The sequence below is a fragment of the Dicentrarchus labrax genome, unplaced genomic scaffold (genome assembly GCF_905237075.1).
Source record: "Dicentrarchus labrax unplaced genomic scaffold, dlabrax2021, whole genome shotgun sequence".
NCBI classification, from domain to species: domain Eukaryota; kingdom Metazoa; phylum Chordata; class Actinopteri; family Moronidae; genus Dicentrarchus; species Dicentrarchus labrax.
Window position 1 is genome coordinate 25,522,335 of NW_026136708.1, and position 26,781 is coordinate 25,549,115.

The following is a 26,781-nucleotide window of genomic DNA, read 5'->3' on the forward strand; positions in this document are numbered from 1 at the left end:
TTAGTGTAAAGTTAATGAGTTTATATTAGTGTAAAGTTAATGATGAGTTTATATTAGTGTAAAGTTAATGAGTTTATATTAGTGTAAAGTTAATGATGAGTTTATATTAGTGTAAAGTTAATGAGTTTATATTAGTGTAAAGTTAATGATGAGTTTATATTAGTGTAAAGTTAATAATGAGTTTATATTAGTGTAAAGTTAATGGTTTATATTAGTGTAAAGTTAATGAGTTTATATTAGTGTAAAGTTAATGAGTTTATATTAGTGTAAAGTTAATAATGAGTTTATATTAGTGTAAAGTTAATAATGAGTTATGAATCTTAAAGAATGTGATTTTAAAGCAGTGAATTAAAGAAATGAAGGTATTTATGTGTAAAGTTAATTAATTTATAAGAGTCATGAGACTGAATCCACCGTCGGCTACAAGGAGAGGACAGCTACGTCATCGCACTTCGCCGCGAGCTGCATGTAATATTTAAACATTTTAAACATTTTAAACATTTTAAACATTTTTCAGCGTTAAACAGTAGAAATAAACTGCGGTTTCTGATGGCGTTATAGAAAGGTTAACTTTAATCACCGGTAGTCCCGCGCACTGACGGTATTTCCCGCGTTGACGAGGTTTTTGTCTCATCCTTGTCTCCGTCAACCGTGCTGACGTAGAAACAGGAAGTAAACAGTTGGAAGTGTCTCTGCAGTAAAATGTCTGTTTCCAACCCGAGACAAACCTTTCTACACCCGGTAAGACTGTACAGCTATCTGTTTCTGATCACTCTCTTATCGATTGATTCCATTATCTATCGTCTCCAATACGTGCTCACTTTACATTCTCCTAAAGATCAATAATCAATATTTAACGAGACGTGTTCAAAATACTTTCCTCAGGTTGCTTCTATCGCTGCTGAATGCTGTTCATCCACTAAATAAACTTTAGTTCTGATCAATATTCTGATCAATGTTCTGATCAGAGTTATGCTGTTTGGTTTCCGCCCGGTACCGATACTCATTCTCTTGTTTCCACTCGGTTATGTTTCCACTGGAGCGGAGCTGGCTGTTTGGGATGAGGCCGAATTAAAGTTCGGTTCGTTACAGTTTGTTTCCGTCTTTGGTTGAGTCGAGTTTATTGTTGAAGCTTCAAAATACGCGAATTCATATTAAAACCGTTAGAATTTATAATGGAGTTCGTCGGCGACCGTGTTCGAAAAGCTGTGACCTGTAAATATATTTGAACTATATTTAACTTATAATCAGTTCTGTGATCACAGCTCTTATTATTGGTGTTCCACTACAAGAGTAGTCTTTGTATTCTTTCATTAAATAATAATGAATAATAACAATAATGAATCTGATCTTTTCTAATGTTGTAAAAGTGTTAATGCTCAACTAAAGAGTTCATAAACCTCATTATTAAAATAAGTAAAACACCAGTTGGATTAATTAATTGATTAATTGACATAATAAACAAAATAATAAATATCTGTTTATTGCCATTGAACCCAACCCATTATTTATTGCTGCTGCAGATTGAACAGTTACTGATGATTATTGTCAGATGTTTCCAGATGTTTGACTCCTGTCTCCCCCCCCCCCCCCACAGACGATCCCCTTCGCTGGGACCATCCTGGGCGGTTTGCTGCCGGGGGAGATGGTTGTTATTCAGGGTTCGGTGCCGTCGGACGCCGACAGGTGAGGACTCAGAACAGAACCGGGGACACAAAGAGACATTGAACATATTATTATTACAAATATAATCATTATGTTTATGCTTCTGGAATATATATAATTTTAATTGTTAGCTGATGAAAATGATTTATTGAGACCATCAGGGAAAAGGTAGAAATATATTTAAATACATTATAATGTATTCCTATTGATGCTCCAACAGTGCCAAGGTCTCTACCTCTCCTCTTGGGTAGGTTTTTAACCTTCTCACACTCTTTCTCTCTGGATCTTTGGATTTCGGGTGAAACTTGAAGTTAATATTTAAACAGTTTGTTTGATCTTCTCGCTCCCCGATAGATTTATTTAGAATATACGACGTCCCCGTAGTGAGTTTGTGATTGTTTGGCTGAATAATAACATTCAGAGAGTTCGTATGTGGAATGTAAACCAATCACAAACAGTTTGCATCGATGCATTTATTGATCAAACAGTCAGAAATAAAGAAACTTGCTGCATGGAGGACCAGAGTGCGAGTTATTAAACTATATTGATTATGTGGTTGTTCAGTCTGTCGCAGCTGAAAGCAGAACTCAGATTTACATCGTTACAAACCGACGTTCTTACATTTGACTTTAACCAGCAGCAGAAACTCTCCAGAGATCAAACTGAGACAGAATATTGACTCTTCTTTGTGTCTCGCAGGTTCCAGGTAGATTTCACGTGTGGCAGCAGCGTGAAGCCGAGGGCCGACGTGGCGTTTCACTTTAACCCGCGGTTCAAGAAGTCCCCGTGTATCGTCTGCAACACGCTGCAGGGCGGGCGCTGGGGCTCAGAGGAGATCCTGTACCAGATGCCGTTCACCGTCGGAGGGACGTTTGAGCTCATCTTCCTCGTCCTGAAGGACAAGTTCAAGGTGAGACGAGCTCCTGACGCTGGGACAGTTTGTATGAAGGGTTTGACTGAATGTCTGAGTGTGTCCACCAGGTGGCGCTGAACGGAGGTCACGTGTTGGAGTACAAACACAGACTGGAGCTGGAGCGGGTCGACACTCTGGCTATATCCGGAAAGGTCAAAGTTCAAGCTGCGGGCATCCTCCCGAGCTCGGTGAGTCCGTCCAGATTCTGCTGGTTTTACTTCATGTGATTAAAACTCGTGAAGATTTGATGAATTAAATGTTTGTTTGTTTGTTTGTTTGTTTCTTGTTGTTTTTCAGAGTTCAGCTTCTCCGGAAACCAGTTTGACCAGCCAGGAATCCCTGAGGACAAACGCACCCGTCAGAGTATGTTAAAGTTCCTGTTTGTTCCACTGACAGACTCAGGTTGTTATTGTCAGTGTCTGACAGCATTATGGAAAGGATCCCTACAGAGATAGACCTTTAGTTTAACCACAAACAGTCGTAATATCAATATCACTCTCCACCAGACTCCAGAGACAGAAACACTAATTTTACCTTCAGATCATCAGAACTTCATTAAAGTGAACAGAAACAGAATAAAACTCATTAAAAGCGTCTCTGTTAGTGTTTCCAACAATCACCAACTCTGGTTTGGTGGAAATAAATCCTTAATTCACCGACGTAGATGATAAAAACAGCAGTTTCAGTCGGAGCAGACCGGCTATGGAAACAAACCACAGAGAGGCTGCGATACAACACAGGCAGAGGGAGAGAGACACCATGTGACTCTGTGACTGTATATAGAGAATATAATGTTTAATATCTCATATATAACCTTTAATATTATGTTTTATATGTTTATAATCTCTTTCAATGTTTTTATTTATATGAATTTTAATGTTTTCTTTGTCTTTCAGTCAATAATCTCGTCTTCAGGCGACTTGGTGAGTTTTACTGTTGCATGATGGTCGATGTTGTTCAGGTTTATATTGTGAATGTTTTTACAGTCAGAGTCCAAACTGCAAACCTCAGGTCTTTAATTTCTTTATTGGAAACATATTTTCATCATTAAACAATTACAGAAACAAACAAACTCATTCAGTCACATTTTCTCCCGTTGATTCGATTTATCTGAAGCTGTTCCGATGTTTGAGTCCTATAATGTTTATTTACCCGTTAACAAGATTATTAACTGTTATTGGTGCTTTTCTACTTTATACAAACAGTATTTAACCAAATCAAACGTTCTTCAGAGAAACTGTGGTTATACATCTGTTTACTTTTCACATTTAATGAAGAAACTAATTTGATTTTCCAGAATTCTCTCAATAAAAGTGAATCAGTGGAAGTTTGTCTGAAATATGAAGCTGAAATGAACTCCCTGTTTCCTTCTTTATCTCTTCATCATCAGTACTACCTAAATGTTAAGTACTGATAGTGGAGAAGAGAATTTACTTTAACTGTTGGATGTTTTCAGATCAGTGGAAGGATATTTCTTTATTTCTTTAATTCTCCTTCCTGGTTTCTGTATTCAGCTGATCTGAGATCTGGTTTGATGAGATCTCGTTTCCACAGAGCATTCCCTTCAGAGGAGAGCTGGTTAAAGGACTGAGTGTTGGACGCAGCGTCACTGTTAAAGGAGAGACTAATCAGAAAGCACAAAGGTAAACAACAGCTCCACACACAGTTCAATGTCACACAAAGTCACTTACAGCTCAGAAGGAAATCCTTAAAGTTTATAAAAACTAACATTTGTTGGTCGTCAGGAATCTCCTCAGCTGTTTGTGAATCAGCTGTTTGTGTTTCAGTTTCGCTGTGAACCTGCGAGTGTCCGGCAGCAGCGACATCGCTCTTCATCTGAACCCTCGTCTGAAGAAAGGAGTCTTCGTCAGAAACTCCTTCCTGTCGGAGTGCTGGGGCCCCGAGGAGACGAAGCTGGACTCCTTCCCGTTCACTGCGGGCCGATACTTCGAGGTAACAGACCAACAACCAGACACTCTGATACACTGGAAATGTTTCTGTTTACAATTTAACCTTCCTCATCATGATGATGATGATGATGCTTCATATAAACTCATACTGAGTTCAGCAGAAAGAAAAACAATGTCATTATTCTCTCCTGTAGAGCTCTTTTATTATTATTATTATTATTATTATTATTATTTAGAGATGTCCTGATCTGAGTCATTTAATATTGACTATATGCCAATAAAGAATCTCAAGTTAATATTTTTCCTGGATAATAGTTTAAAAACTATTATTAAATTAAATTAAATGATTCAAATCAATCTAATGTTTATACTTGACAACTGAATATCTCTGTGATGCATCCAAGCTTTTTCTTATAGTTTTATTTTTTACAAAATAACAAAATAAACATTTTCAGGGTGTCTGCAGGGTCCTAAAGTCTCTTTGAAATGTTGTATTGATCATTCTGTAACAACTAAAACATTAACAGATGTGGAACCAATATCAGTTTTCCTTTATATACTTCGTACTTTTACTGACAGTCTGGAGTAAAATACGTCTTAAAAAGTCTTAAATTTAACCAGTTGAAACCTGCAGAAACCCTGAATGTAGCTCTAATCACAACTCATTTTTTTAAAAGTAAAGTAAAAGATGTCTTTATAAATACCTCTTCTGGAGAATGTTTTAGCCTGTGCTGTGGCTGAATCAGTGTTACAGTTAGAAGAAAGCTATTACCACAGATATTAAAGTTACCCTGATATTGATCTCTGAGGTCACAGTAACGACGGTGTGTTTCTATGCAGATGATCATCCGCTGTGACTCGCAACAGTTCAGAGTTGCCGTGAACGGGGACCATCAGCTGGACTACAAACACAGAGTCCAGGACCTGAGCCGCATCACGCAGCTGGAGGTGCTGGGAGACGTCACGCTGCTGGACGTCAAGATCCTCTGAACTCTGACCTTTAACGCGCCCACGCCATCCTGTAGAACATATATATTTATATAATCAGTGAGGTTGGAGCGAGATATTTCTGAAGAGACTGAAACAAACTAACTGCTGTCAGTGATTCTTTAATTGTTCCTGTTAACGCACTTTGTGAAGGATTTAATTATCAGAGAACACAATGCATCATGGGAGTGTTCCTTTGTAACCAGATCAAATAAACTAACCACTTGAACCTTTAACGTTCTTCTGCTGAATTCTTTCTTATTTAGTAAAAAAACAACAGATATTCAGTTTATAGGAATTTAAACTAACATTATGTAACTTTTCTACCTTAAAATAACAGTTTTAAATCATTTTGATGAGTTTTAGAAGATGAACGTTGCCTCTAAAGAGCGTTTGGTGACATAAACGCTGCAGACAGACGGCAAGCTGTTGAACTACAGTCAGTAATATTAGCTGCCTGCTGAACTCACTGTCGACTAGTTTCAGATCATAAAGTCATTTTAACAAATGTACAGCCGTCCATATTTACCTCAGTGGGAATGTGACAAATACTATATATTGTTACATAATGTTGCTTTAAAAATTCTCACATTTGAGAAGCTGAAACTTTTATAATGTCATATAATAATATATATTAATCAATCATCATATTTGTGGAATATTTGCTTGAAACATAAAAGATGATCAGAATAGTTAATTTTCTGTCAATCAACTAATCAATTCTGCTCTAGAAATACTGAACGTTTTACTACACTACATTTATTTTAAAAGAAATAATTCCTTTTCTGATTTTCACTTTAACAAACAAACAAACAAACAAACATCCCTCCATTGATACACAGATTCATACCTTGATACAGTCACACACGTCTCCATGAGGGACGACTGCTCACATCTGACCCGGTACCGAGCTCCTGTTTCTGTCCTTTACTCTGTAAAAACAAAAATGTTTTAGTTGTAAAAAAATAAACCAAACCTGCAAAAAGTTGTGACAGTTTCATCCCTCGTTCATCGACACTCACCTCAAGCTGATGAAGACATCACAGGGACGTCGACCTCCGAACGTGATCTGTCCCAAGAGCTGACTGTCGTTGGTTGTCGGTGTGAGATAGAGACAGACTCTCAGGTCGCCGTGTTGTCTGCCATCGGCTGACTGGACCACTGCTGAAGGAACTCGCAGTGAGGACAGCTCTGCATCACCTGGAGGAGCGTCCCAATAACCGTTTTAAAAATGGTACAGCTCCGGCTGCAAACGGGACACATCTTAACGAGGTAATCAGTTGCTGTACGAGGGGATTCAGTGGAGGGACTGTGAATAAAGACGTGAATAAAGCTGCATCATTGATCCTGTTTACACCTGGAATTAACCTGTGATCACTTTCCCGCTCTGTGAGCACATTAATAGGATTTCACAGGCTGCTTTTGGAACAGTTGCAGACTAAAATACCTGATTTCACTGCAGCTTTTCTATAAAACTGCAGTGTTTTTAGTTTAAGGAAGTTACTGGCAAAAAAAGAACAAACCATATTAGGAAAATTGGTTTTGGCTCCATGTTGGTTGATCAATACACATTTTTCCCATAAACATTTAAAAGAGACTAAAAAAATAACTTTATACAATTAACATTAACTTCATTAATCCAATAAAAAAGACATTTTAACAGAATATAATATAATATAACAGAATATAATATAATATAACATAACAGAATGTAATATACTATAATATAATACAATATAATATAACAGAATATAATATAATATAACATAACAGAATGTAATATACTATAATATAATACAATATAATATAACAGAATATAATATACTATAATATAATATAATACAATATAATATAACAGAATATAATATAATATATTATGATATAATATAATATACTATACTATACTATAATATAATACAATATAATATAATATAATATATTATGATATAATATACTATACTATAATATAATATAATATAACAGAATATAATATAATATATTATGATATAATATAATATACTATACTATAATATAACAGAATATAATATAATATAATATATTATGATATAATATAATATACTATACTATAATACAATATAATATAACATAATATAATATAATATAATATAACAGAATATAATATAATATATTATGATATAATATAATATAATATAATACTGTAACAGCAGCAGTACTGTGTATTATCGTTCGTCAAGAGCCCGCCACGACAGTGATTGTGTCAGATGACATACTCGTGTCAGTAGTTTGGGCCTGAGTCGCTGTGGATGAAGAAAAAGGTTAAACAATAGATTTATAAGATATTATATTATTTATAAACACATTCACACCCTGTTGTTATCCGATGAAGCACATTTTATTGATTGATTTAATGATGAAGAAATGATATATATTCTGAGAGTGAAGGCTACAGAGAACTACAGCTGATGAGTGGAAACAAACATTGTGTGTAGCTTCAGCTCACTAACGACACATGGAACAGGTAACAAGATAATATTATGACTCACCTTTGCTCCTCCTGCTCGGAGTCACGTTAACCTGTCCAGCAGCATGTTTTGTGCTGACTGGTTCCGTCTGGCAGCCGATCTCTCTGCTCGGTTTAGGCTGAAACAGAAAACAGAAAACTGTTTTATGATTCTACTTTATTCATATTAATGACCTTTATTTCTGTATTATCTGAGGAAGGAAGACACCAGGAAACCTGCTAGCCTTCATACATATGGACTATCTCACCGTTAGACTGCAAACAAATGATTTATATATGAATAAATAGATTTGTTCTGATGCATCAATGTTTAACAGTGTGTGATAGCCCACAGAAAGATCTGGTCTACAGTTAAAGAGAAAACATTCCTCTTGACCAAAATATAAATATATATTATTATATTAACAACTGACAACAGACAAACATGATAGAGATAAAAGATAAAAGTGCTCCAGGCTCCAGAAATCAGGACTTATAAAGAAAGCTCAATAATAAAAACACTAAGATAAACAACCATTAGAATAAATAAGTAGTAACAACAACAACAACAACAACAATAATAATAATAAGTTGATCTTAACAGCTGCTAGAATAAAGCTAGTTTTATTTTTCATTGCAGTTTTCAATGTATTGACAGATTTGTACACAAAATCTGATCAATAAAAATTCAGTTTGCTTCCTGTTTATATCCTAGCCGCATGCTCAGTGTGCACTAATTGTCACGTGACTTCAGGAATGTAAACATGGAACTAAATCCTCATATAAAAGTTATCTAAAGTCTAATATCACCAACTACTGTTCCACTCTGGAGGCTTAATGTTCACAATATTTATTATATATATAATATTTATCACTTTATAAACAAGATACAGACACTGTAAACTCTCCTGTAACAGCCGCGGGGCGGTCGGTGCTGCTGTCGGTGCTGCTGTCTGTGCTGCTGTCGGTATTGCTGTCGGTGCTGCTGTCGGTGCTGCTGTCGTCAGTATTGCTGTCAGTATTGCTGTCAGTATTGCTGTCGGTGCTGCTGTCGGTGCTGCTGTCGTCAGTATTGCTGTCAGTATTGCTGTCGGTGCTGCTGTCGGTGCTGCTGTCAGTATTGCTGTCAGTATTGCTGTCAGTATTGTTGTCGGTGCTGCTGTCGGTATTGCTGTCAGTATTGCTGTCAGTATTGTTGTCAGTATTGCTGTCAGTATTGTTGTCGGTGCTGCTGTCGGTATTGCTGTCAGTATTGCTGTCAGTATTGTTGTCGGTGCTGCTGTCGGTAGAGCTGTCGGTAGAGCTGTCGGTGCTGTTGTCGGTGCTGCTGTCAGTATTGCTGTCAGTATTGTTGTCGGTGCTGCAGTCGGTATTGCTGTCGGTAGAGCTGTCGGTATTGTTGTCGGTGCTGCTGTCGGTATTGCTGTCAGTATTGCTGTCAGTATTGCTGTCAGTATTGTTGTCAGTATTGCTGTCAGTATTGCTGTCGGTACTGCTGTCGGTAGAGCTGTCGGTAGAGCTGTCGGTGCTGTTGTCGGTGCTGCTGTCAGTATTGCTGTCAGTATTGCTGTCAGTATTGTTGTCGGTGCTGCTGTCGGTATTGCTGTCAGTATTGCTGTCAGTATTGCTGTCAGTATTGTTGTCAGTATTGCTGTCGGTATTGCTGTCGGTACTGCTGTCGGTAGAGCTGTCGGTAGAGCTGTCGGTGCTGTTGTCGGTGCTGCTGTCAGTATTGCTGTCAGTATTGTTGTCGGTGCTGCAGTCGGTATTGCTGTCGGTAGAGCTGTCGGTATTGTTGTCGGTGCTGCTGTCGGTACTGCTGTCGGTGCTGCTGTCGTCAGTATTGCTGTCAGTATTGCTGTCGGTGCTGCTGTTGGTATTGTTGTCGGTATTGTTGTCGGTGCTGCTGTCGGTGCTGCTGTCAGTATTGCTGTCAGTATTGCTGTCGGTGCTGCTGTCGTCAGTATTGCTGTCATTGCTGTTGTCAGTATTGCTGTCGTCAGTATTGCTGTCGGTAGATTTGTCGGTGCTGTTGTCGGTGCTGTTGTCGGTATTGTTGTCAGTATTGCTGTCGGTGCTGCTGTCGGTATTGCTGTCGGTATTGTTGTCGGTGCTGCTGTCGGTATTGCTGTCGGTATTGCTGTCGGTGCTGCTGTCGGTGCTGCTGTCGGTAGAGCAGTGTTTGGAACCGCGTCCCTCTTCAGCTGGAGCACTTCGGTGAAACCTGCGTCCACCTGCATGAAATTAGAGAAACAATCTCGGGTAAAATGTCGGTTGCAAACTCCAGCTCTGGGCGGGAGGACCCGGTCCGGAAGACCCAGAGCTCGGAACCACTGACGCCTCATCGTGATGTCCGCTGGGAAGCTGTGCAGTCCGGAAGTGTTTCTGCAGCCGGGAGAGCAGCACTGCCGACCCATACTGGGTCCTGTTAATGCTATCAACACACAGCCAACAGTCAGTACGACCTTCTATCTGATTAGTAGATCTCAACCTGACGTGTAATGGGGCACAGCGCCACCTGCTGTACAGAGTGAGAGACAGCAGGGCTTTACATTAATTTATATACATCAGGTTACTTTATATTGAAGTAAAATAAACTATATGTTGTGATACAGTCAGTGATTGGTTTGTCTGTTCTGGGCCACTGTAGACAATAATGAAAATATAACTATAAATATTAAAGTTAATGTCTGACAATAGACCTTCCTTAATGTTTCATACTGGACCTTTAACACATAATAAATAACCTGCAATTATTGTGTTTATCAAACAATATAAACATATTTACAACAATAAAATAGTGAACTCGAGCTAAACATTTAATTTCTTAAAAAAAAACATGATTAACTGTATTATTAATATGTATTAGTAGCACTTTATATGAAAGGTGCATTATAAAGTTTTATTGTTGCAGAGGTCACATAAAGCACCCTATAAGAAGTGTTAACTGAAACTATATTAACAGTAAATCTCAGCTGTTTGAAATCAGAAGAAAACAGAGACACAATGTTTGTTTTTTATAACTTTATTATAAAAAAAAGTCATTGCTAAAAACTGTACATAATTAAACTATCACAATATAAAAATCTGGAGTTTACATTTTATTACAAACTGCTGGTAAACCTTTATTTACACAAACAGGCTGCAGAGAGATTTCATCACAACGCAGCTTTTAAAAGTTTATCTTCTGTATTTGTGGTTGCAATCCCAGCATGCACTGGGTGAGAGGTAGAGTACCAGTCTGTCACTGCGGTTTGTAACTGGACACCAACGTCCTCCTGCAGCGTGGAGTCAAAGCACCGAGTCCTTAGTGTGACACTGAGTGCGGGTCGGTCCGGGTCGGTCCTCAGAAGTCTGCGTCCAGCCTGAAGGTGTTGTCTGTGGCTCCGGACATGACGCCCATCCTCTGGTACTCGCCGACCCGCTTCTCAAAGAAGTTGGTCTTTCCCTCCAGAGAGATGTTCTCCATGAAGTCGAAGGGGTTCTCCACCCGGTAGATCTATAGAGACACAGCAGAGGTCAGTTCCTCATATCTAGAGCACTAACAGCCACAGCAGAGGTCAGTTCCTCATATCTAGAGCACTAACAGCCACAGCAGAGGTCAGTTCCTCATATCTAGAGCACTAACAGATACAGCAGAGGTCAGTTCCTCATATCTAGAGCACTAACAGACACAGCAGAGGTCAGTTCCTCATATCTAGAGCACTAACAGCCACAGCAGAGGTCAGTTCCTCATATCTAGAGCACTAACAGACGCTCACATTAGGAACATTTAAGGAGGTTCTGGTTCTGACAGTAATTCCTCTTTAAGCTACTTTAATCTGCACTAGAGACGTTCTGCAGGATGAGAACTGGAGATAGAACAGATATTCAGATAGGACCGGTTCTGGTTCTGGATCAGTGGGGTCTGTTCAGAGTGGCGTCTGTCTCGTGCTGCTGTTGGTCTGTCAGTGAACCACTCGTCCTCCAATCAGACATCAGCAGCAGCACTCAGCCCCCATCACTGGCTGAGGTCCGTACCCCTGCGCTTCTCATCATCACAGACCCGATCCTCCTCCAACTACCTGCAGCCAGTGGGCCGGCCCTACTGGGAGCTGTGGTTTCACCGGGACCGGGTTTACCTTTGTGAAGCCGAGCTCCAGCATCAGTCTGTCGGCCACGAACTCGATGTACTGTTTCATCAGCCCGCAGTTCATCCCAATCAGCTTCACCGGCAGAGCCTCCGTCAGGAACTCCTGGACACACAAACGGGGAACCATTAAAACCATTAAGACCAGTAAAAGCATCAGAACCAGTAAAACCAGGATCTGCATCAGGTTGAGGACCGACCTGCTCGATCTCCACGGCGTTCTTGATGATGTTGGTGACGGTTTCTGACGACGGCTTGTTCACCAGGTGTTTGAACATCAGACAGGCAAAGTCACAGTGCAGACCCTGAAACCAGTAACACACACACACACACACACACCGTTACACCCTGAAACCAGTAACACACACACTCTAAATATTGATCAGATGCTCCGATCGATAATCAATCACCTCGTCTCTGCTGATCAGCTCGTTGGAGAAGGTCAGTCCGGGCATCAGGCCTCTCTTCTTCAGCCAGAAGATCGCAGCGAAGGAACCAGAGAAGAAGATTCCCTCCACGGCGGCGAAGGCCACCACGCGCTCACCTGGAGGAACCACAGAGTCACGATCAATACCCGATAGAAGATCAATACCAAACCCCATCGATCGGGAACATCACGGCGAGCAGCTTTACCGTAGTTGGCGTTCTTGTTTCCGATCCAGTTGATCGCCCAGTCGGCCTTCTTCTTCACACACGGCAGAGTCTCGATGGCGTTGAACAGGTATTCCCTGTGGGTCAGTAAAGGCAGCGTCAGAGACCAGCACAGACCAGCAGGGTCCAGTACAGACCAGCAGGGTCCAGCACAGACCTGCAGGGTCCAGCACAGACCAGAACCAGAGCGCTGTCTCACCTCTCTTTGGGCTCCCTGATGTAGGTGTTGATGAGGAGGCTGTACATCTCTGAGTGGATGTTCTCCATGGCGATCTGGAAACCATAGAAACACCTGGCCTCCGTCACCTGCACTTCCTGGGAGAAGCGCTCCACCTGGTGGTCAAACGGAGAACAAAGGTGAGACAACCAATAAAGATCATTGATCTGAAACAGAATATTCTGAGTTTTACAGATTATTTGATTAAAGTTTGTCTTCTTGTTCCGACAGTCGGAGAGAAACTGTGGAAACATCAGACACATTATTCCTCCTGTTTCTGCCTCGCTGCGTTCGAGTGTCTGAGACTAAAACCAGAGAAATAAGAAGCGAGCGCTCTTCCTCACCAGGTTCTCGTTGACGATGCCGTCGCTGGCGGCGAAGAACGCCAACACGTGAGAGATGAAGTACCTCTCCTCGTCCTTCAGAGCCTCCCAGTGCTGCAGGTCCTTGGACAGATCCACCTGAACAAACACGCTCCGTTAACATCTCCTCATCCAACAGCTGCTCGTGTGACGGCGTTCATAAAGAGAGGACGCCACGCCGCCGTACCACACATTGCTCTCCACTGACAACCTGAACCACAGACACTGGTCCACACGTACCTCCTCTGCGGTCCAGAAAGACGCCTCGGCCTTCTTGTACATCTGCCAGATGTCGTGGTACTTGATGGGGAAGATGACGAAGCGGCGAGGGTTTTCCTTCAGCAGCGGCTCCTCCTCTTCCTCACCGCTGCTCTTCTTCACAGCTTTGGGCTGAAACACAAACAAACAGCGTCCGTCGACCACGAGCTCAAACACACGTTTTACAACCCGTCTGTGGGTTCGATTGTTAACGGCCGACTTTACTAATAAAGTTTAAATCAGAGCTGAAACGTTCTCCGGTTCCTCGACTGTGAGCTGCTTCTCTTTAATATAATATATAATAATTATAATTTATATCATCACAACCTGAAGATCTGTCAATAAACTAATCCGTAACAACGGCAATACGTTGATTGATCAGTTTGTCAATAAAAGCCCAATGTGACCAAATATATTCAATTTAAAGTCACTGACGACTAAAGAAACACAAAGTATTCACATTATAGAAGATAAAATCAGAAAATGGACTTTTAAAATGTTTAGTGATTAATAAAGAGCTGACAATGGACTGATGATCAATAATCATTAGTTGGAGCTCTCTGACTTCAGTCTGCTGCAGTTAAACTATATTAAATATATATTATAATGTGCATGAAGCCAGAGTTAAAGATAAAATGTGTTTAAAGAGTAAAATAATGTCAGAATATGAAGATAACCGATGAGCCGAGCTGTTGTGAGTGAAGAGTATTCAGTTATAATCTTTTACATTCTGGTTGTTCAGGTATTAAGAAGCCTCCAGAATAAAGTAATAAAGCTGTAAATGGAAATCGATTCTCTAATAAACCGGAAGCAGTATCAACAGCTGATCGTCCATGTTGGCGCCTCAACCGACATTTTAGGCGCCACATGACGTCAATAACCGGCACAAACTGCTCGTTATTGACTTTAATATGAACCCAGAACATCTGTCTGCAGCAGCTGTTCAACATCTGGAAGCTTTCAGCAGCTTTGGATCCACTTACCGGAGCATCGTCGAAGATTTTCCGCGCGGTTTTGGACGCCAGGATGCGGGTCGTGTTCAGACTCGGTGGCTGGAAGACAAACGGACACAAACTCCTTCATTTAGTGACCGAAACACGATTTATACCGCGAATTAATGCGTTTATTGTACCGCTCAAACACACTTTATATCTGCAGCTAGCACACTGAACCGGGCAGGAAATGGCTGCCGGCAGTTACAACTTAAAAACAGTGTAATTGTAACTTCAACCGGAGGTTTTACCCGTTAAACGGATCATGACTCGACAGTTTTAAGGTATTTTAGTTCTCACCGTGTTTTCTTTGTCCACAGACATTTTGTTGAGCTCACTGCTGAGTGTGTTTTCATTCTTGACGGAAAGAGGAGAGCGAGCAGAAAGCATCTTGGTTCCTTCGACTGAAGAGAAATAAAAAGATAAGTTAATAAATTAAAAGTTGGAGTAAAAAGCAGCAGACAGTGTGAACTAACGAGCGGCGGACACAGACGGAGAGCACAGACTGAAGCGGCTTCTGTTGGCCGCTCGCCTTTTTATTGAAATCTTCGCGCTAGAACGCAGCTGGCCAATAGGAACGCAGCTCGCGGCGGCTCTTTAAACTGACGCAGCGAACGGAGCCAATCAGGGGGCGAGCCGCGCTCACGTGCCACCCGGAGCTCTGCGGGAGATTCAAACGGCTTTGTTCGTGCGGGGTTACAAAACCGCCCGAAACCGCAGTTACACAACGAAATGAGCCTTTATGCAACAACTGTGACAAAGACACGCATTTATTTCACTTTAACAACAGATACACTGAGATTGTACAACTGTTAAATAAAGTTAAAATAACGTTGAAGCCGCTAAAAGTCCAACTGAGTTCCGTATTGAGAAACAACAGCTTGTTAAATGTTTAATTTACTATATTAAAGGTTAAAGTGTAAACAGTTCTCTGTATAGTTACACATCAGCTCAAACATCCTGTTTATAATAAACATTATGACATTTATTTATACTGTTAATTACTGGTTGGTTTCCCGCCGCCGCGCTTTTCTTTGTTTGTTTAATATAAATAAAGATGTCGTCACCAGCTGACAGTTTAGCGTTATTTTCTTCAGCACAAATAATCACAACTCTACATTTATTAGTTATTTATATTTACAGTTACATTCAGAGTTTGGTTTGATTATCGGTGATTGATTATTGATTGAAAGTCTCGCATCAGTTTCCGTCTGAACGGGAGATCAGCTGTTGGGGATGGAGCGCTCTGATTGGCTGTTGGAGAAGAAACGTCACCGGCTGTGAATGTAGGTCAACGGTCGGAGTCGCCCCCCCGCGGCAGAGTCCGGTACTGCAGGTCCTCTAATACACAGTGCACACGAGTTTAAATCTTTATTTAACATGAGAATAACAAAACATCTGCTTTATTTATGTTGTTTTTATTTATTCATTTATTACTAATATTTATATAAATGTATTTTACACTTGTTTTTGGCAATGTTTCCCCCAATAAAGCCTCTTTGGACTGAATTTAATTGAATTAAATAAGATGCTGAAACTTGTTTTGGAGTTGGATATTAGTTCTTATTAAATTTGTTGTAACATTTCTGATATTTTTTTCTTTATCTGTTTTCTCGCTTTGACAGAAGACAATAAAGCTGAGTAAGAGGATATAATACAGAACAAAAGTATTATACGTCAAAATGTCTGCTGTGAAAAAGGTCTGTTGACTTAAAAAGGAAAGAAAAAAGAGGGAAATTAAAATGCTGTAATATACAAGATCCATGATTTACATTATTTTCTAGAACTTGTCCCATTACAGTCTAATAGAAAACATTTTCTTTCCGTCCTAAAGAGTCTAAATACTCAATCTAATCACCAGCTGTATGTATTTCTGGTTTTAGCCACTTCCTACTAACAGAATAAGTGTCTGACATTAGAGGTAATAATGTTATTTACAGCCCAAACATCATAAACCACAAAAGTTCTTCAACCAGTCTACAACCCTTTATCTTCAGAGCCTCGATTCAGATAAAGAAAAAAACACAAACATTGAATAAAATATATAAAATAAAAGAAACTTGTAGAAACCAACCTGATAAAATGACAGAATATATATATAATAGTAATATTTCTGTACTTTTAGTTGAGTAATTATTAATTCAGTATATTATATTGATGTGTGTGTGAGCTGCAGTACCGCCTCCCGCCGCAGGGTGTCGCTGTTGCTCCGCCTCCAGCAGCCTCCTGTTGTTATTTATTTATTTAAATCTTTTTTTATTCATTTTCTTTGGCTGCAGCTGAATGTCGGTCAGTAAGGCAAGTGGGCGGGTACCTCGTCAGCCAATGACGCAGCCCTCTGACACGGCGTCGTCCGCTCCCATTGGTCACACCCCCTGAGCGGCGGCTCCTGATTGGCTGGCCGTTGTTACCGGGTGCTGTGGGGAGAGAGAGAGAGTTGTATAACACAACACGTAACAGCGCCGCTGTAGTCGAGCAGAAACCTCCTCTCCGGGACAATGTATGCGTTTCTGTGCGTTTCTGTGCGTTTCTGTGCGTTTCTATAAAGCAGCTGAGCCGTTACACTCTTATCTGTGACCCGCATTCACAACAACGTCCAATAAACTCATCTAAAGGAGCTTTTTATTTATTATTAACTGTCTAATAATGTACAATTATTATTATTATTTAATATTCATACGGTGGTAAATAATCACTTTCATCAATATTTGCCTGTAAATAGATATTTTAGCTTAAAAACAAACATTATTAATAGCAATAAGTATCAATAGGTGGCATTAGAAATCAATATATTCTTTTATTATCCACACTTCTTTTTACATTTAACTTAAATGTGGCCAGAACAATCATTAAATTCAGTTTTTTAACATTTTATTCTGAAATTTAATGTAATTTAATGAGTGTTACTGTAATTTATTCAGTGGAAGAAGAAGTAGTCAGGATCAATAAAACAGTTTATAAATACGATCATAAGTTACAATACTTCTTTAAAAATGTCACTTTTATATAAAATTAGCGACAAAATCCAAATAAAAGTAACCTGATGTTTATATTAATGATTAATATTATTGATAATGAATTAGCCACGATGCTAACCTGTTGTATTTAAAATACACAACAAATAAAAGCGAGAAACAAACAAACAACACTTTATTTTATGGTACATTTTTATTATAAAAGCCACTCTTCACCTTCGCTTACAGGCCAATGTTCAGAGAGGGATTATTCCGATATAAGCCGTTATTATTAAGAATAACATTTAATAACTTGAGGTATTTTCTTACTGGCTACACTATGGGCCAAATCAATATATCAAAAAACAGCAACTGTCCTCAACAAATGTTTATTAAATAATAATAATAATAATAATGTGTAAAGCAAAGAGAGTAGGTAGTATCACAGTGAGGAATACTGTCAATAACTCGCACTGTCGATAAGATTGGAATACACGTAACATTCATATAGATATCAATAATCAATATATTTACAGTATTTACAGTCACACACAAACAGAAGAAGAAGTCATCAGCATAAAGAAGCACGATACCGAGGCTTTGGCAAATTATATAAAGAGTGCATACAGTTTGATAAAGAGACATTTACACATGTAAGTAAACATGATTATACACGGAGAGAGAGGGAGAGAGAGAGGGAGGGAGGGGGGAGGGAGAGAGAGAGAGAGGGAGAGAGGGAGGGAGAGAGAGAGAGGGGGAGGGGGGGGGGGAGAGGGGAGGGGGAGGAGGGGAGGGGGGGGGAGAGAGGGGGGGGGGGGGGGGGGGGGGGGGGGGGAGGGGGGGGGGGGGGGGGGGGGGGGGGAGAGGGGGGGGGGGGGGGGGGGGGGGGGGGGGGGGGGGGGGGGGGGGGGGGGGGGGGGGGGGGGGGGGGGGGGGGGGGGGGAGGGAGAGAGGGAGGGGGGGGAGGGAGAGGGGGAGAGGGGGGGAGAGAGAGAGAGAGAGAGAGGGAGAGAACAAAAACAAGCAAGATTTTATAAATCCAGTGCAATGTCAGGTTCTTGTTGTTCGGTGATGAGTAGCAGCCGGTCGGTGAGTTTGTGGTCTGTGGGAATAAAATGTCCTGAGCAGGGCGGGAAACTCCGGCTGCGACTGCGAAGGTCTCGACGTTAATTCAGAGACGAAGCTCCAACAATGTGACTCTGTGGCAGCTGGAGCTTTAAACAGACCATAATAAACACTGTGTGTTTAAACACAGGCTCTAACTCTGCAGTTATAAAGTTTAACAAACATCAGATTTATTTATTTATAAATCCGATAACGGAGGAAACCAGGATCCCAGCTACATGCTAACGCTAGCACGTTTATCGTACTAATTGTGCAAATGTTAGCGTATTAAAGTTGTTAGCATGCTAACGAGGTCAACGTGCCTCATTACCATGCTAATACGCTAACGTTAGCACGCAGCTGACCCTGAGGAAACCTCCGTCCTGTTGTTGTTGTTGTTGTTGTTGTTGTTGTTGTTGTTGTCGACGCAGCCGGAGCTCAGCCGAGTGAAGAGCTGTAGAGTAGAAAACATCCTCCTGATGTGGAGCTGATTGAATCATCCATCACAGTTTACTGTTAGAGCCCCCCCCCGGGTGCCCCCCGGGTGCCCCCCCGGGTGCCCCCCCGGGTTCCTGAGTCAGTTGGCGGCGGGAACCAGGACGCCGACAGGAAGTGGCGAGCTCCTGTTTTGGCCCTTGGGCAGCGCCACCTTGTTGAGGTCTCGGGTGTCGGCGGGCCACGAGGACGCCCTCTTGGTGGTCATGTGCCGCCGGGCGTGTTTGGTCAGGTGGTCGCTGCGCATGAAGCGCCGGTCGCACACGCTGCAGACGAACTTCTTCTCGCCGGTGTGCGTCCGGCGGTGGCGGGAAAGCTCGTCGGAGCGGGCGAACTTTTTGTCGCAGCCCTCCCAGTGACAGCTGAACGGCTTCTCACCTGCAGAAGAAGAACAGAGGAGCCTCGTCAGAAGGTCAAAGGTCAAAGGTCAGAGAGTTGAACTTTACCTAGGTAGCTGCTGGCGTCTCTACCTGTGTGCGTGCGCAGGTGAGCCTTCAGGTGCGAGCTCTTGAAGTACGTCTTCTTGCAGCCGGGGAAGTTGCAGACGTAATTCCGTCTGCGGGAGAAGTCGGCCTGCGAGGCGCCGCCGCTCGCTCCCGTCGGCATGTAAACGGGCGCCGGGGCCAGGGGGAGGAGCTTGGTGTTGCCCAGGGTCATGACAGTCTGCTGGCCCTGCGGCGGCTGGGAGACGGCCGGCTGCGGGACCACGAACATCACGGTGCCCTGCGGCACGGCGGAGCCCACCAGGAGGGGCTGCGCGAAGCTGGAAGGAGACTGGGGGAGGATGGGCTTGTGCCCGCCCGGAGTCTGCACCTGAACCGGAGCCTGGACGAAGGCGGAGATCATCCCCGTCCGGCTGCTCACCGGGAACACCTGGCAGAGGACCGGGGAGGAGGAGACCGGGGGGAGGAGGAGACCGGGGAGGAGTGGGGGGGCGACGCCGGGGAGGGAGGAGAGGGCGGGCTGTCGGGAGGCGCAGGAGGTCCGTCCTTCTCCTCTGGAAGTGTCTGTGGGAGGCCCAGCTGAGGCGGCGAGGAGGTTTCTGACGGCTGGGTGGCGGCGGGAGGCGGCGGTGGAGGAGGAAGGCGGTCGGCGGTGTGGCGGATGACGCTGGTGACCATCGCTCTGCCGGGCGGCGCCAACTCTGTCTGAGGCGGGAGCGCTGAGGTCTCTGAGGCGAAGGAAGGGGGGGAGGAGGAGGAGGGACGGGGGAGGCAGGTGTGGGAGTCGCTGAGGAGGGCGGAGCCAGGGCGGGGTAAGACTGGTCTGGAGGCGGAGCTTAGAGCGGTGGCGGTGGCGGTGGCCTCGGCGAAGCTCGGACTGTGAGGCGGAGTCATACACTGAGGGAGGGAAACAGAGGTCAGTGTCATTCCAATCAATCAATGAATCGATTAATTAATCAGCAGGAAACAATAATGATTGTGTTTTATTACATACATTAAATATATAATATATATAATACTATTAATAATATAATATATAATAATAATAATAATATATAATAATAATAAATATAATAATAATAATAATAATATATAATAATAATAATATAAATAATAATATATAATAATAATAATAATAATAATAATAATAATAATAATAATAATAATAATAATATAATATATAATAATAATAATAATATAATATATATATATATAATAATAATTATATATATATAATATTAATTATAATATATAATAATAATAATAATAATATTAATAATAATATAATATATAATAATAATAATATATAATAATAATAATAATAATATATAATAATATAATATTCATTTATTTTATTGTTTATTATTCTCCGGCGGTGGGTCTGGTGTTTCCTACCAGTGACGACAGAGCGATCAGGTCTTTGGGAGCGTCCGCCGCCTCCGGGTGGAGGTGGATGGAGTCGCAGGAGTCGGAGGTGGGCGTCAGTGGGCGGGGCTTGTGCAACCTTTGACCCCAGAAGCTCATGCTGACGAGCGCCTCGGCGGCCTCGAGGTCGTGGTACTCGACGCACGGCTTCAGCTCCATGGTCGTCGCCTGCCGGCCGTCCATACGGTCAACCTGAGGAACATCAGGAGGTCAAAGGTCGCTTACATCTCTGAGGGGGCGGGGCCTACGAGCATCATTGGTGACATCACAAATAGTCAGGAAGAGACTCGGTATGAAACAAGTTGCTCAGACGTTACAGGAAACTTTAGAAATCAACTAAATGTGCAAATTAAACGAGGTAGACTCAAACAATATTACTGTAGATGTCTGAGGAGATCTTTAACTTCCACTCGTGTTTCTTATACGGACGTTTAAAAGCAGTTATTATTATTATTATTATTATTATTATTATTATTAACATCTTTAATGTTTGACGTTTCCTCCATGACGACGTCAACCTGCTGTCTGGCCCTCGTTAATCCTTTAGGAACGGAGGCGCTCGTCTAATTAACAATGATGTCACTGTTTTACTCCTGAGCCACAATAATAACAATAATAACAACAATAATAATAATAATAACAATAATAATAATAATAACAACAAAATAAAAAAAAAAATAACAACAATAATAACAACAATAATAACAATAATAACAACAATAACAACAATAACAACAATAATAACAATAATAAACATAAGTGTGGTCATTAAGCAGCTGAAATTACAACAATATAAAATAAATAAATGTAGGTGGGAGGTGACCGGGGGGACAAAGGGCTCCTGGGTGGGAGGCTAAGTTGGATGGCATCTGGCGAATGCTCAGCTGCACGTACAGGAAGGGGGGGGCGAGCGAGGGGCGAGAGACTTAGATATATAGACACAGAGAGAGAGAGAGAGAGAGAGAGAGAGAGAGAGAGAGAGGGGCCCCACTGCAGCGGGTACACCCAGCCGACGGGGAACCTCCCCTGAACCCAGAATAGAAGACGGGAGGTGGCGTGCCAGATATTAACCCCCCCCCACCGCCAAAAAAGAAACAAGCCACGCCCCCTCCCTCCTCCCTCATTAACATGCACCGACTCGCCCCAGAGAGAGAGAGAGAGAGAGAGAGAGAGAGAGAGAGAGAGAGGAAGCTCCCAACAGGAAGTATAGTTGGAGAAAACAAAGTCAATCTGTTGCAGCAAACACACACACACACACACACACACACACACAGACACACACACACACACACACACACACACACACACACACACACACACACACACACACACACACACACACACACACACACACACACACACACACACACACACACACACACAGACACACACACACACACACACACACACACACACACACACAGACACACACACACACACACACACACACACACACACACACACACACACACACACACACACAGACACACACACACACACACACACACACACACACAAACAGACACAGACACACAGACACAGACACACACACACAGACACACACACACACACACACACACACACACACACACACACACACACACACACACACAGACACACAGACACACACACACACACACACACACACACACACACACACACACACACACACACAGACACACACACACACACACACACACACACACACACACACAGACACACACACACAGTATTGTGCTCCGGCGCTGTAATTTCCCACGCAGAAGATGACACAAACACACCACACAGCAACATGTAATGAGATTACAATGCAGAGCCATTACTACTCTCATTAGCCTCATTATTATTGATTAATGTCACACCTGCTGGTTGACAGCAGACACCTGATTGAACCCACAAAGATCTGATCATATTTATTGATTTTAATTGATTATTGACTTTATCTTTTAATTCTGATGCTGTTGTTGTTTTGTTTGTGTCTCTTTGTTGTTTCCATCTGCAGCTTTATCAATAAACAGAGTCTGATGGATGGATGGATGGGGAACAGAAGAACATATTGATCTGATGCTGATATTCATAGTGTGATTGACTCTCAGTGTTCCTCCTCAATCACTGGCTGCTCTTTATCAATGGGATGATTTCCTGTTTCCTTTCAGAATAAACTGCATATATATATAAACACACTATTTCACACAGCAAACAATCATTAATCAATACATTAATTAACCAGAATAATGTCTACAGGCAGCTCCACACACACACACACACACACACACACACACACACACACACACACCTTATTGATTTAATATCATTATAAATGAAACATTAATTATAACCACAGACTAAACTCAATGTGACTCTGCAGCAGAGCATCTTTAAACTTCATCAGACAGAGATGCATTGCGGTGATGCAACTGTTGTGAACACACACACACACACACACACACACACACACACACTGGGTTCACTATGACCTCAAATAAACCAGCAGACAGCTAAAATAAGACAATAACAGCTGATCTGAAGCAGCTTTAAAGCACCGGAGCTGACCTGAGACCAGCCTGTTGTTGTCCAGGTAAACACAGCTCCCTTACAACAACAACAACAACAACAACAACAATAATACTACTACTAATAATAATAATAATAACAGCAACTTTATACTGAAACAAGCAGCCGCTTTTAGCGCACGAGAAGAAGACTCACCTGGCAGGAAGTGAAGCTGAGCATGAATAAAGCAGGAGAAGAAGTAGTTGTAGTTGTTGTAAAGGCAGAGACAGTAGCGGGAGTGTGAGCAGTCAATAATCTGAGCCTCTGCCAGCAGACTGCTTCAGCTGAGAGCAGCCAACAACAAAAAAGAAAAACCAGAAAAAAAAACACAGAAACAAAATTGCGAGCAGTCTGGCGGGTGGTAACGAGCAGCCAATCACAGGCAAAGGTGTAGCGGGCGGCGGCCAATCAGCGGCGAGGCGGTGCGTGCTCAGTACGTGATCGACACGCCATTGGCTCGACGCGGGGTGCGTGGCTGTCGGGGGGCGTGGCCAGGGAGTCAGCGGTGTCAGAGTAAACCCGGTGAACCCGGCAGCGCGCGCTCGAACTGGGGGAAAGGTTGGGAGGCAGACAGGCGCGAGGCGGGACCGCGACACGGCGCGAGGACGCGCGCGAGAGGCATGTTAAACTGCAGAGCACTTATAAATGTACAAAAATATAAATTATTATTAACAGAAAGGCTGTTAAACTCACAGAATTATAACGATAGTAATGGGAATTATAGATATTAACACAAATATCTGCCTGATTTTATTCATTTAAAAGGTTTTTATATGGTTACAAGTACAAATAGACTTGAACCTTTTATAGTTATTAACAAAAACATATAAAATATAGAGAATTATATTTTTATTAATGTTAATTATGGATATAAAATCAACTGTCTGCATGTTTTAATGTTTTTTTATGCTTGAAATGACAATTAAACTTTTAACAGCATTCATCACGTCATGGTCATCCAAAATATAAGATATTAATAAAAATATATATGTTTATATATTTATTTGACTCCTTTACATTTTAAAGATGTTTTTTATTACCTGAAATGACACATGACCGACACATTATTAGAATATTATGGTCATAAACTCACATTCATACAAATATATGTGTTTTTCCTCTTGATGTTTTTCATGTTTTGTTGTTTTTTTTATGGATGAAAAGGATAAAATGTATGTGTCTGTTGAATTATGTCTTAATCTGACACAATCAATCCATTAACTGATAAATAATCTGCAACAATTCTTTCATTTAAATCCATTTTTTAAGAATAAAATGTGTTTCCAGCTTCTGTGATGGGAATAATTGCTGTTTTTCACTCTTCTGTGATGGTTAATTGAATATAATGCAGAAACAAAGCAGTTTAAATATCATTTCCAGCCTGAATGTGTGTCTCTTACAGCGTCTACCTGCAGTGATAGACTCTGCTGTTACATGACGCTCATGTAAAATGTAGATGTAAACACAAGTGTGTGGGGGAGGAGAAGGGAGGACTGTGTGAACTACAGGAGCGAAGGAATTTCTTTCTTTCTTTGCAGATTCTCAACAACATGCATGTTTTTCTACATCCCACAGATAGTTGAGAATAAAGGAATATCTGTTTGTGACTCCTGGTTTCAGTGTTTCTCTGTTGTGTTCCTCCAGAAACAGACGGGTTCCTGCCGCAGGATGAGGAAGAACAACCAGAATAATAACACGTGAAAGTGTCAGCAGGAGAAGGAGGAAGTTGTTTTTCTTTCTCTTTTTGAAGCGTTTTCTCTCCAGCTGCTGCAACGTGTTCGATATCGTTAAAGACGGAAACAAAGACGGAAATCAAAGATCTGAAAGACACAGACGGGAACAAAGGGAGAAAGAGAAGCTGCAGCTCGGAGGCCCTCAACATATTTCCTTATTGTCTTCTTCCTGTACCATTTTCCTCTCTGCTCTCTCTCGTGAGTCCAACCTCCTCCTCCCCCATCCTCACCCCTCCCCAACCGGGCCGATGAACCCGGGGACTCCTATGCGTCGAGGTTGTAAACAGCCTCTCCAATAAAGCAGTCCAGGGCGGGGCTAGAAGGCAGCCAGAGCCCCCCCTCACCCCCACACACCATCCTTCCTCCCCCATTCCCTCACACACTCGTGCACACGCCGGCCCAGCACCGGCTCCTTTGTTGTGGCTGAATGTTAACCCTTTAAGCTGCTGCGAGAGGCTGGAGGTCGAGCCCCACCGCCACGGCCACCGCCACCATCATCATCATCATCATCATCATCATCATCGGTGCTATATGAACAAACACAGGGAGGAGGAGGAGGGAGGGAGGGAGGAAGGTGGAGGTGATGATGGGCTGTACGTCACCCTGTCTGCAGACAAAGAGCTCGTTTGTGATGTTTCATGTGTTAGTGTTTGAGTGACAGGAGAGAACCGGCCTCAGATCACCCACTCGCCTTCAAACACCTCACAGTGGCGGCGGTGGCGGCGGTGGCGGCGGCGGCGGCTGGCTCGTCCCTGCAGCTCCACACAGACCTGATAAACAGCTTCATTATTCAAGTGAATTAGCTCAACATGCTGCTGTTATAACAGTCTGCAGAGAGGGAGAGAGAGAAAGAGAGAGAGAGAGAGTAAACTGTAAAACTGGGACAAAAGCAGGATCTGGCAGCCGGCAGGGTGACGTGAGTTCATTTTCATTTTCAAGTTCAGTGAGGTTGTGAAATAAAAAAAAAAGGGAAAAACACACACGCAGCCTCGTCCATAAAAAACGGTTTCCAGGCAGAAAACGCTGCCAGACTCCTGCAGGAGGAAACGCTCAGCCAGCTGTTAGCGGGATGAAGTCAGAGCGAAGAACCTGCAGCAAACTCACCGTGAGATACCCTGAGGACCCTTCTGATCCGGGTTCAACAGGGAACTCTAACGTGGTGGTTAGTGCGGCTCCAGACCTCATCGGATTCATTAAAATCATTTCTTCAAACTGGTGTTTTACTCACTGACGGCAGCAACCGGCCAATCAGAGCTCTGCAGGCGGGAGCACATAGTGGCCGAACTGTGTAATTACAGCGACGACTGTTCACCATAAACTTATGGTGGCTCGTTGTTTTACAGCGACGTCGCTCTTTTCTGAATTCGGTCCGATAACATTTTGTAAATCTAAACGAGCCGCACGATTAAATCGTTTTATCTCATTTTATATTAGGGGAGGGTTAAACTGGAAGTTAGCGGCTCAGTGACATGGTGGAGAGAAATTCACTTTAAACAACTAATTCTATC

At 42.1% G+C, this 26,781-nt stretch overlaps 4 protein-coding genes, 2 long non-coding RNA genes and 1 other non-coding gene across 8 annotated transcripts in view; 2 read left to right on the forward strand and 5 right to left on the reverse strand.

Annotated features, from left to right (window-relative positions):
- The first annotated feature begins 624 nt into the window (after positions 1–624).
- lgals8a (galectin 8a) lies at positions 625–5,711 on the forward strand. 2 transcript variants are annotated; one of them, XM_051408816.1, is made up of 10 exons: positions 625–741; positions 1,598–1,686; positions 1,886–1,912; positions 2,365–2,575; positions 2,647–2,766; positions 2,876–2,941; positions 3,475–3,501; positions 4,133–4,221; positions 4,366–4,531; positions 5,329–5,711. In XM_051408816.1, exons 1-10 carry the CDS (start codon positions 703–705, stop codon positions 5,476–5,478), a joined length of 984 nt encoding a protein of 327 aa, XP_051264776.1. In that variant the 5' UTR covers positions 625–702; the 3' UTR covers positions 5,479–5,711. The 2 variants fall into 2 exon arrangements, with proteins under 2 accessions (XP_051264776.1, XP_051264777.1); XM_051408817.1 differs by lacking the exon at positions 1,886–1,912.
- A 613-nt stretch (positions 5,712–6,324) lies between these two features.
- On the reverse strand, positions 6,325–8,882 carry LOC127368241 (uncharacterized). The gene is made up of 5 exons (XR_007885602.1): positions 8,855–8,882; positions 8,001–8,097; positions 7,671–7,754; positions 6,498–6,784; positions 6,325–6,407 (listed from the first exon to the last, which is right to left on the reverse strand). It is a non-coding gene; the product is annotated as an uncharacterized LOC127368241 (long non-coding RNA).
- Positions 8,883–10,966: 2,084 nt separating this feature from the next.
- On the reverse strand, positions 10,967–15,076 carry LOC127368227 (ribonucleoside-diphosphate reductase subunit M2). The gene is made up of 10 exons (XM_051408811.1): positions 14,867–15,076; positions 14,558–14,626; positions 13,557–13,706; positions 13,299–13,415; positions 12,937–13,070; positions 12,720–12,814; positions 12,497–12,630; positions 12,287–12,391; positions 12,079–12,192; positions 10,967–11,456 (listed from the first exon to the last, which is right to left on the reverse strand). The coding sequence occupies exons 1-10, from the start codon at positions 14,954–14,956 to the stop codon at positions 11,304–11,306; spliced, it is 1,161 nt and encodes a 386-aa protein (XP_051264771.1). The 5' UTR covers positions 14,957–15,076; the 3' UTR covers positions 10,967–11,303.
- On the forward strand, positions 11,455–13,200 carry LOC127368239 (uncharacterized). Its single transcript, XR_007885597.1, has 3 exons — positions 11,455–11,557; positions 11,640–13,094; positions 13,186–13,200. It is a non-coding gene; the product is annotated as an uncharacterized LOC127368239 (long non-coding RNA).
- Positions 11,864–12,001, reverse strand: LOC127368958 (small nucleolar RNA SNORD94). The gene has a single exon (XR_007885975.1). It is a non-coding gene; the product is annotated as a small nucleolar RNA SNORD94 (small nucleolar RNA).
- Positions 15,077–19,189: 4,113 nt separating the features above from the next.
- On the reverse strand, positions 19,190–23,857 carry klf11a (Kruppel-like factor 11a). Its single transcript, XM_051409545.1, is given in 5 exon segments — positions 19,190–19,497; positions 19,590–20,022; positions 20,025–20,459; positions 20,958–21,179; positions 23,697–23,857. Coding segments are annotated over 5 exon segments (1,410 nt in total). The 5' UTR covers positions 23,721–23,857; the 3' UTR covers positions 19,190–19,201.
- Positions 21,673–26,781, reverse strand: part of LOC127368587 (uncharacterized) — a 7,645-nt gene continuing 2,536 nt past the window's right edge. Inside the window, exon 2 of the mRNA XM_051409546.1 lies at positions 21,673–23,283. Within this exon, the coding sequence (XP_051265506.1) occupies positions 21,756–22,781 (1,026 nt within the window). The 5' untranslated portion in view covers positions 22,782–23,283 and the 3' untranslated portion in view covers positions 21,673–21,755. The remainder of the gene's footprint in view (positions 23,284–26,781) is intronic.

Excerpts from the sequence above, each read along its gene's own strand:
- lgals8a (XM_051408816.1), top strand. The coding sequence starts at position 703 with ATGTCTGTTTCCAACCCGAGACAAACCTTTCTACACCCG. Across the intron at positions 2,942-3,474 it reads GGACAAACGCACCCGTCAGA|TCAATAATCTCGTCTTCAGG; the intron begins GTATGTTAAAGT and ends TTTGTCTTTCAG. Across the intron at positions 3,502-4,132 it reads TCTCGTCTTCAGGCGACTTG|AGCATTCCCTTCAGAGGAGA; the intron begins GTGAGTTTTACT and ends TCGTTTCCACAG.
- LOC127368227 (XM_051408811.1), bottom strand. The coding sequence starts at position 14,956 with ATGCTTTCTGCTCGCTCTCCTCTTTCCGTCAAGAATGAAAACACACTC. Across the intron at positions 13,071-13,298 it reads GCATCGTCAACGAGAACCTG|GTGGAGCGCTTCTCCCAGGA; the intron begins GTGAGGAAGAGC and ends TTTGACCACCAG. Across the intron at positions 12,631-12,719 it reads AAACAAGAACGCCAACTACG|GTGAGCGCGTGGTGGCCTTC; the intron begins GTAAAGCTGCTC and ends TGGTTCCTCCAG.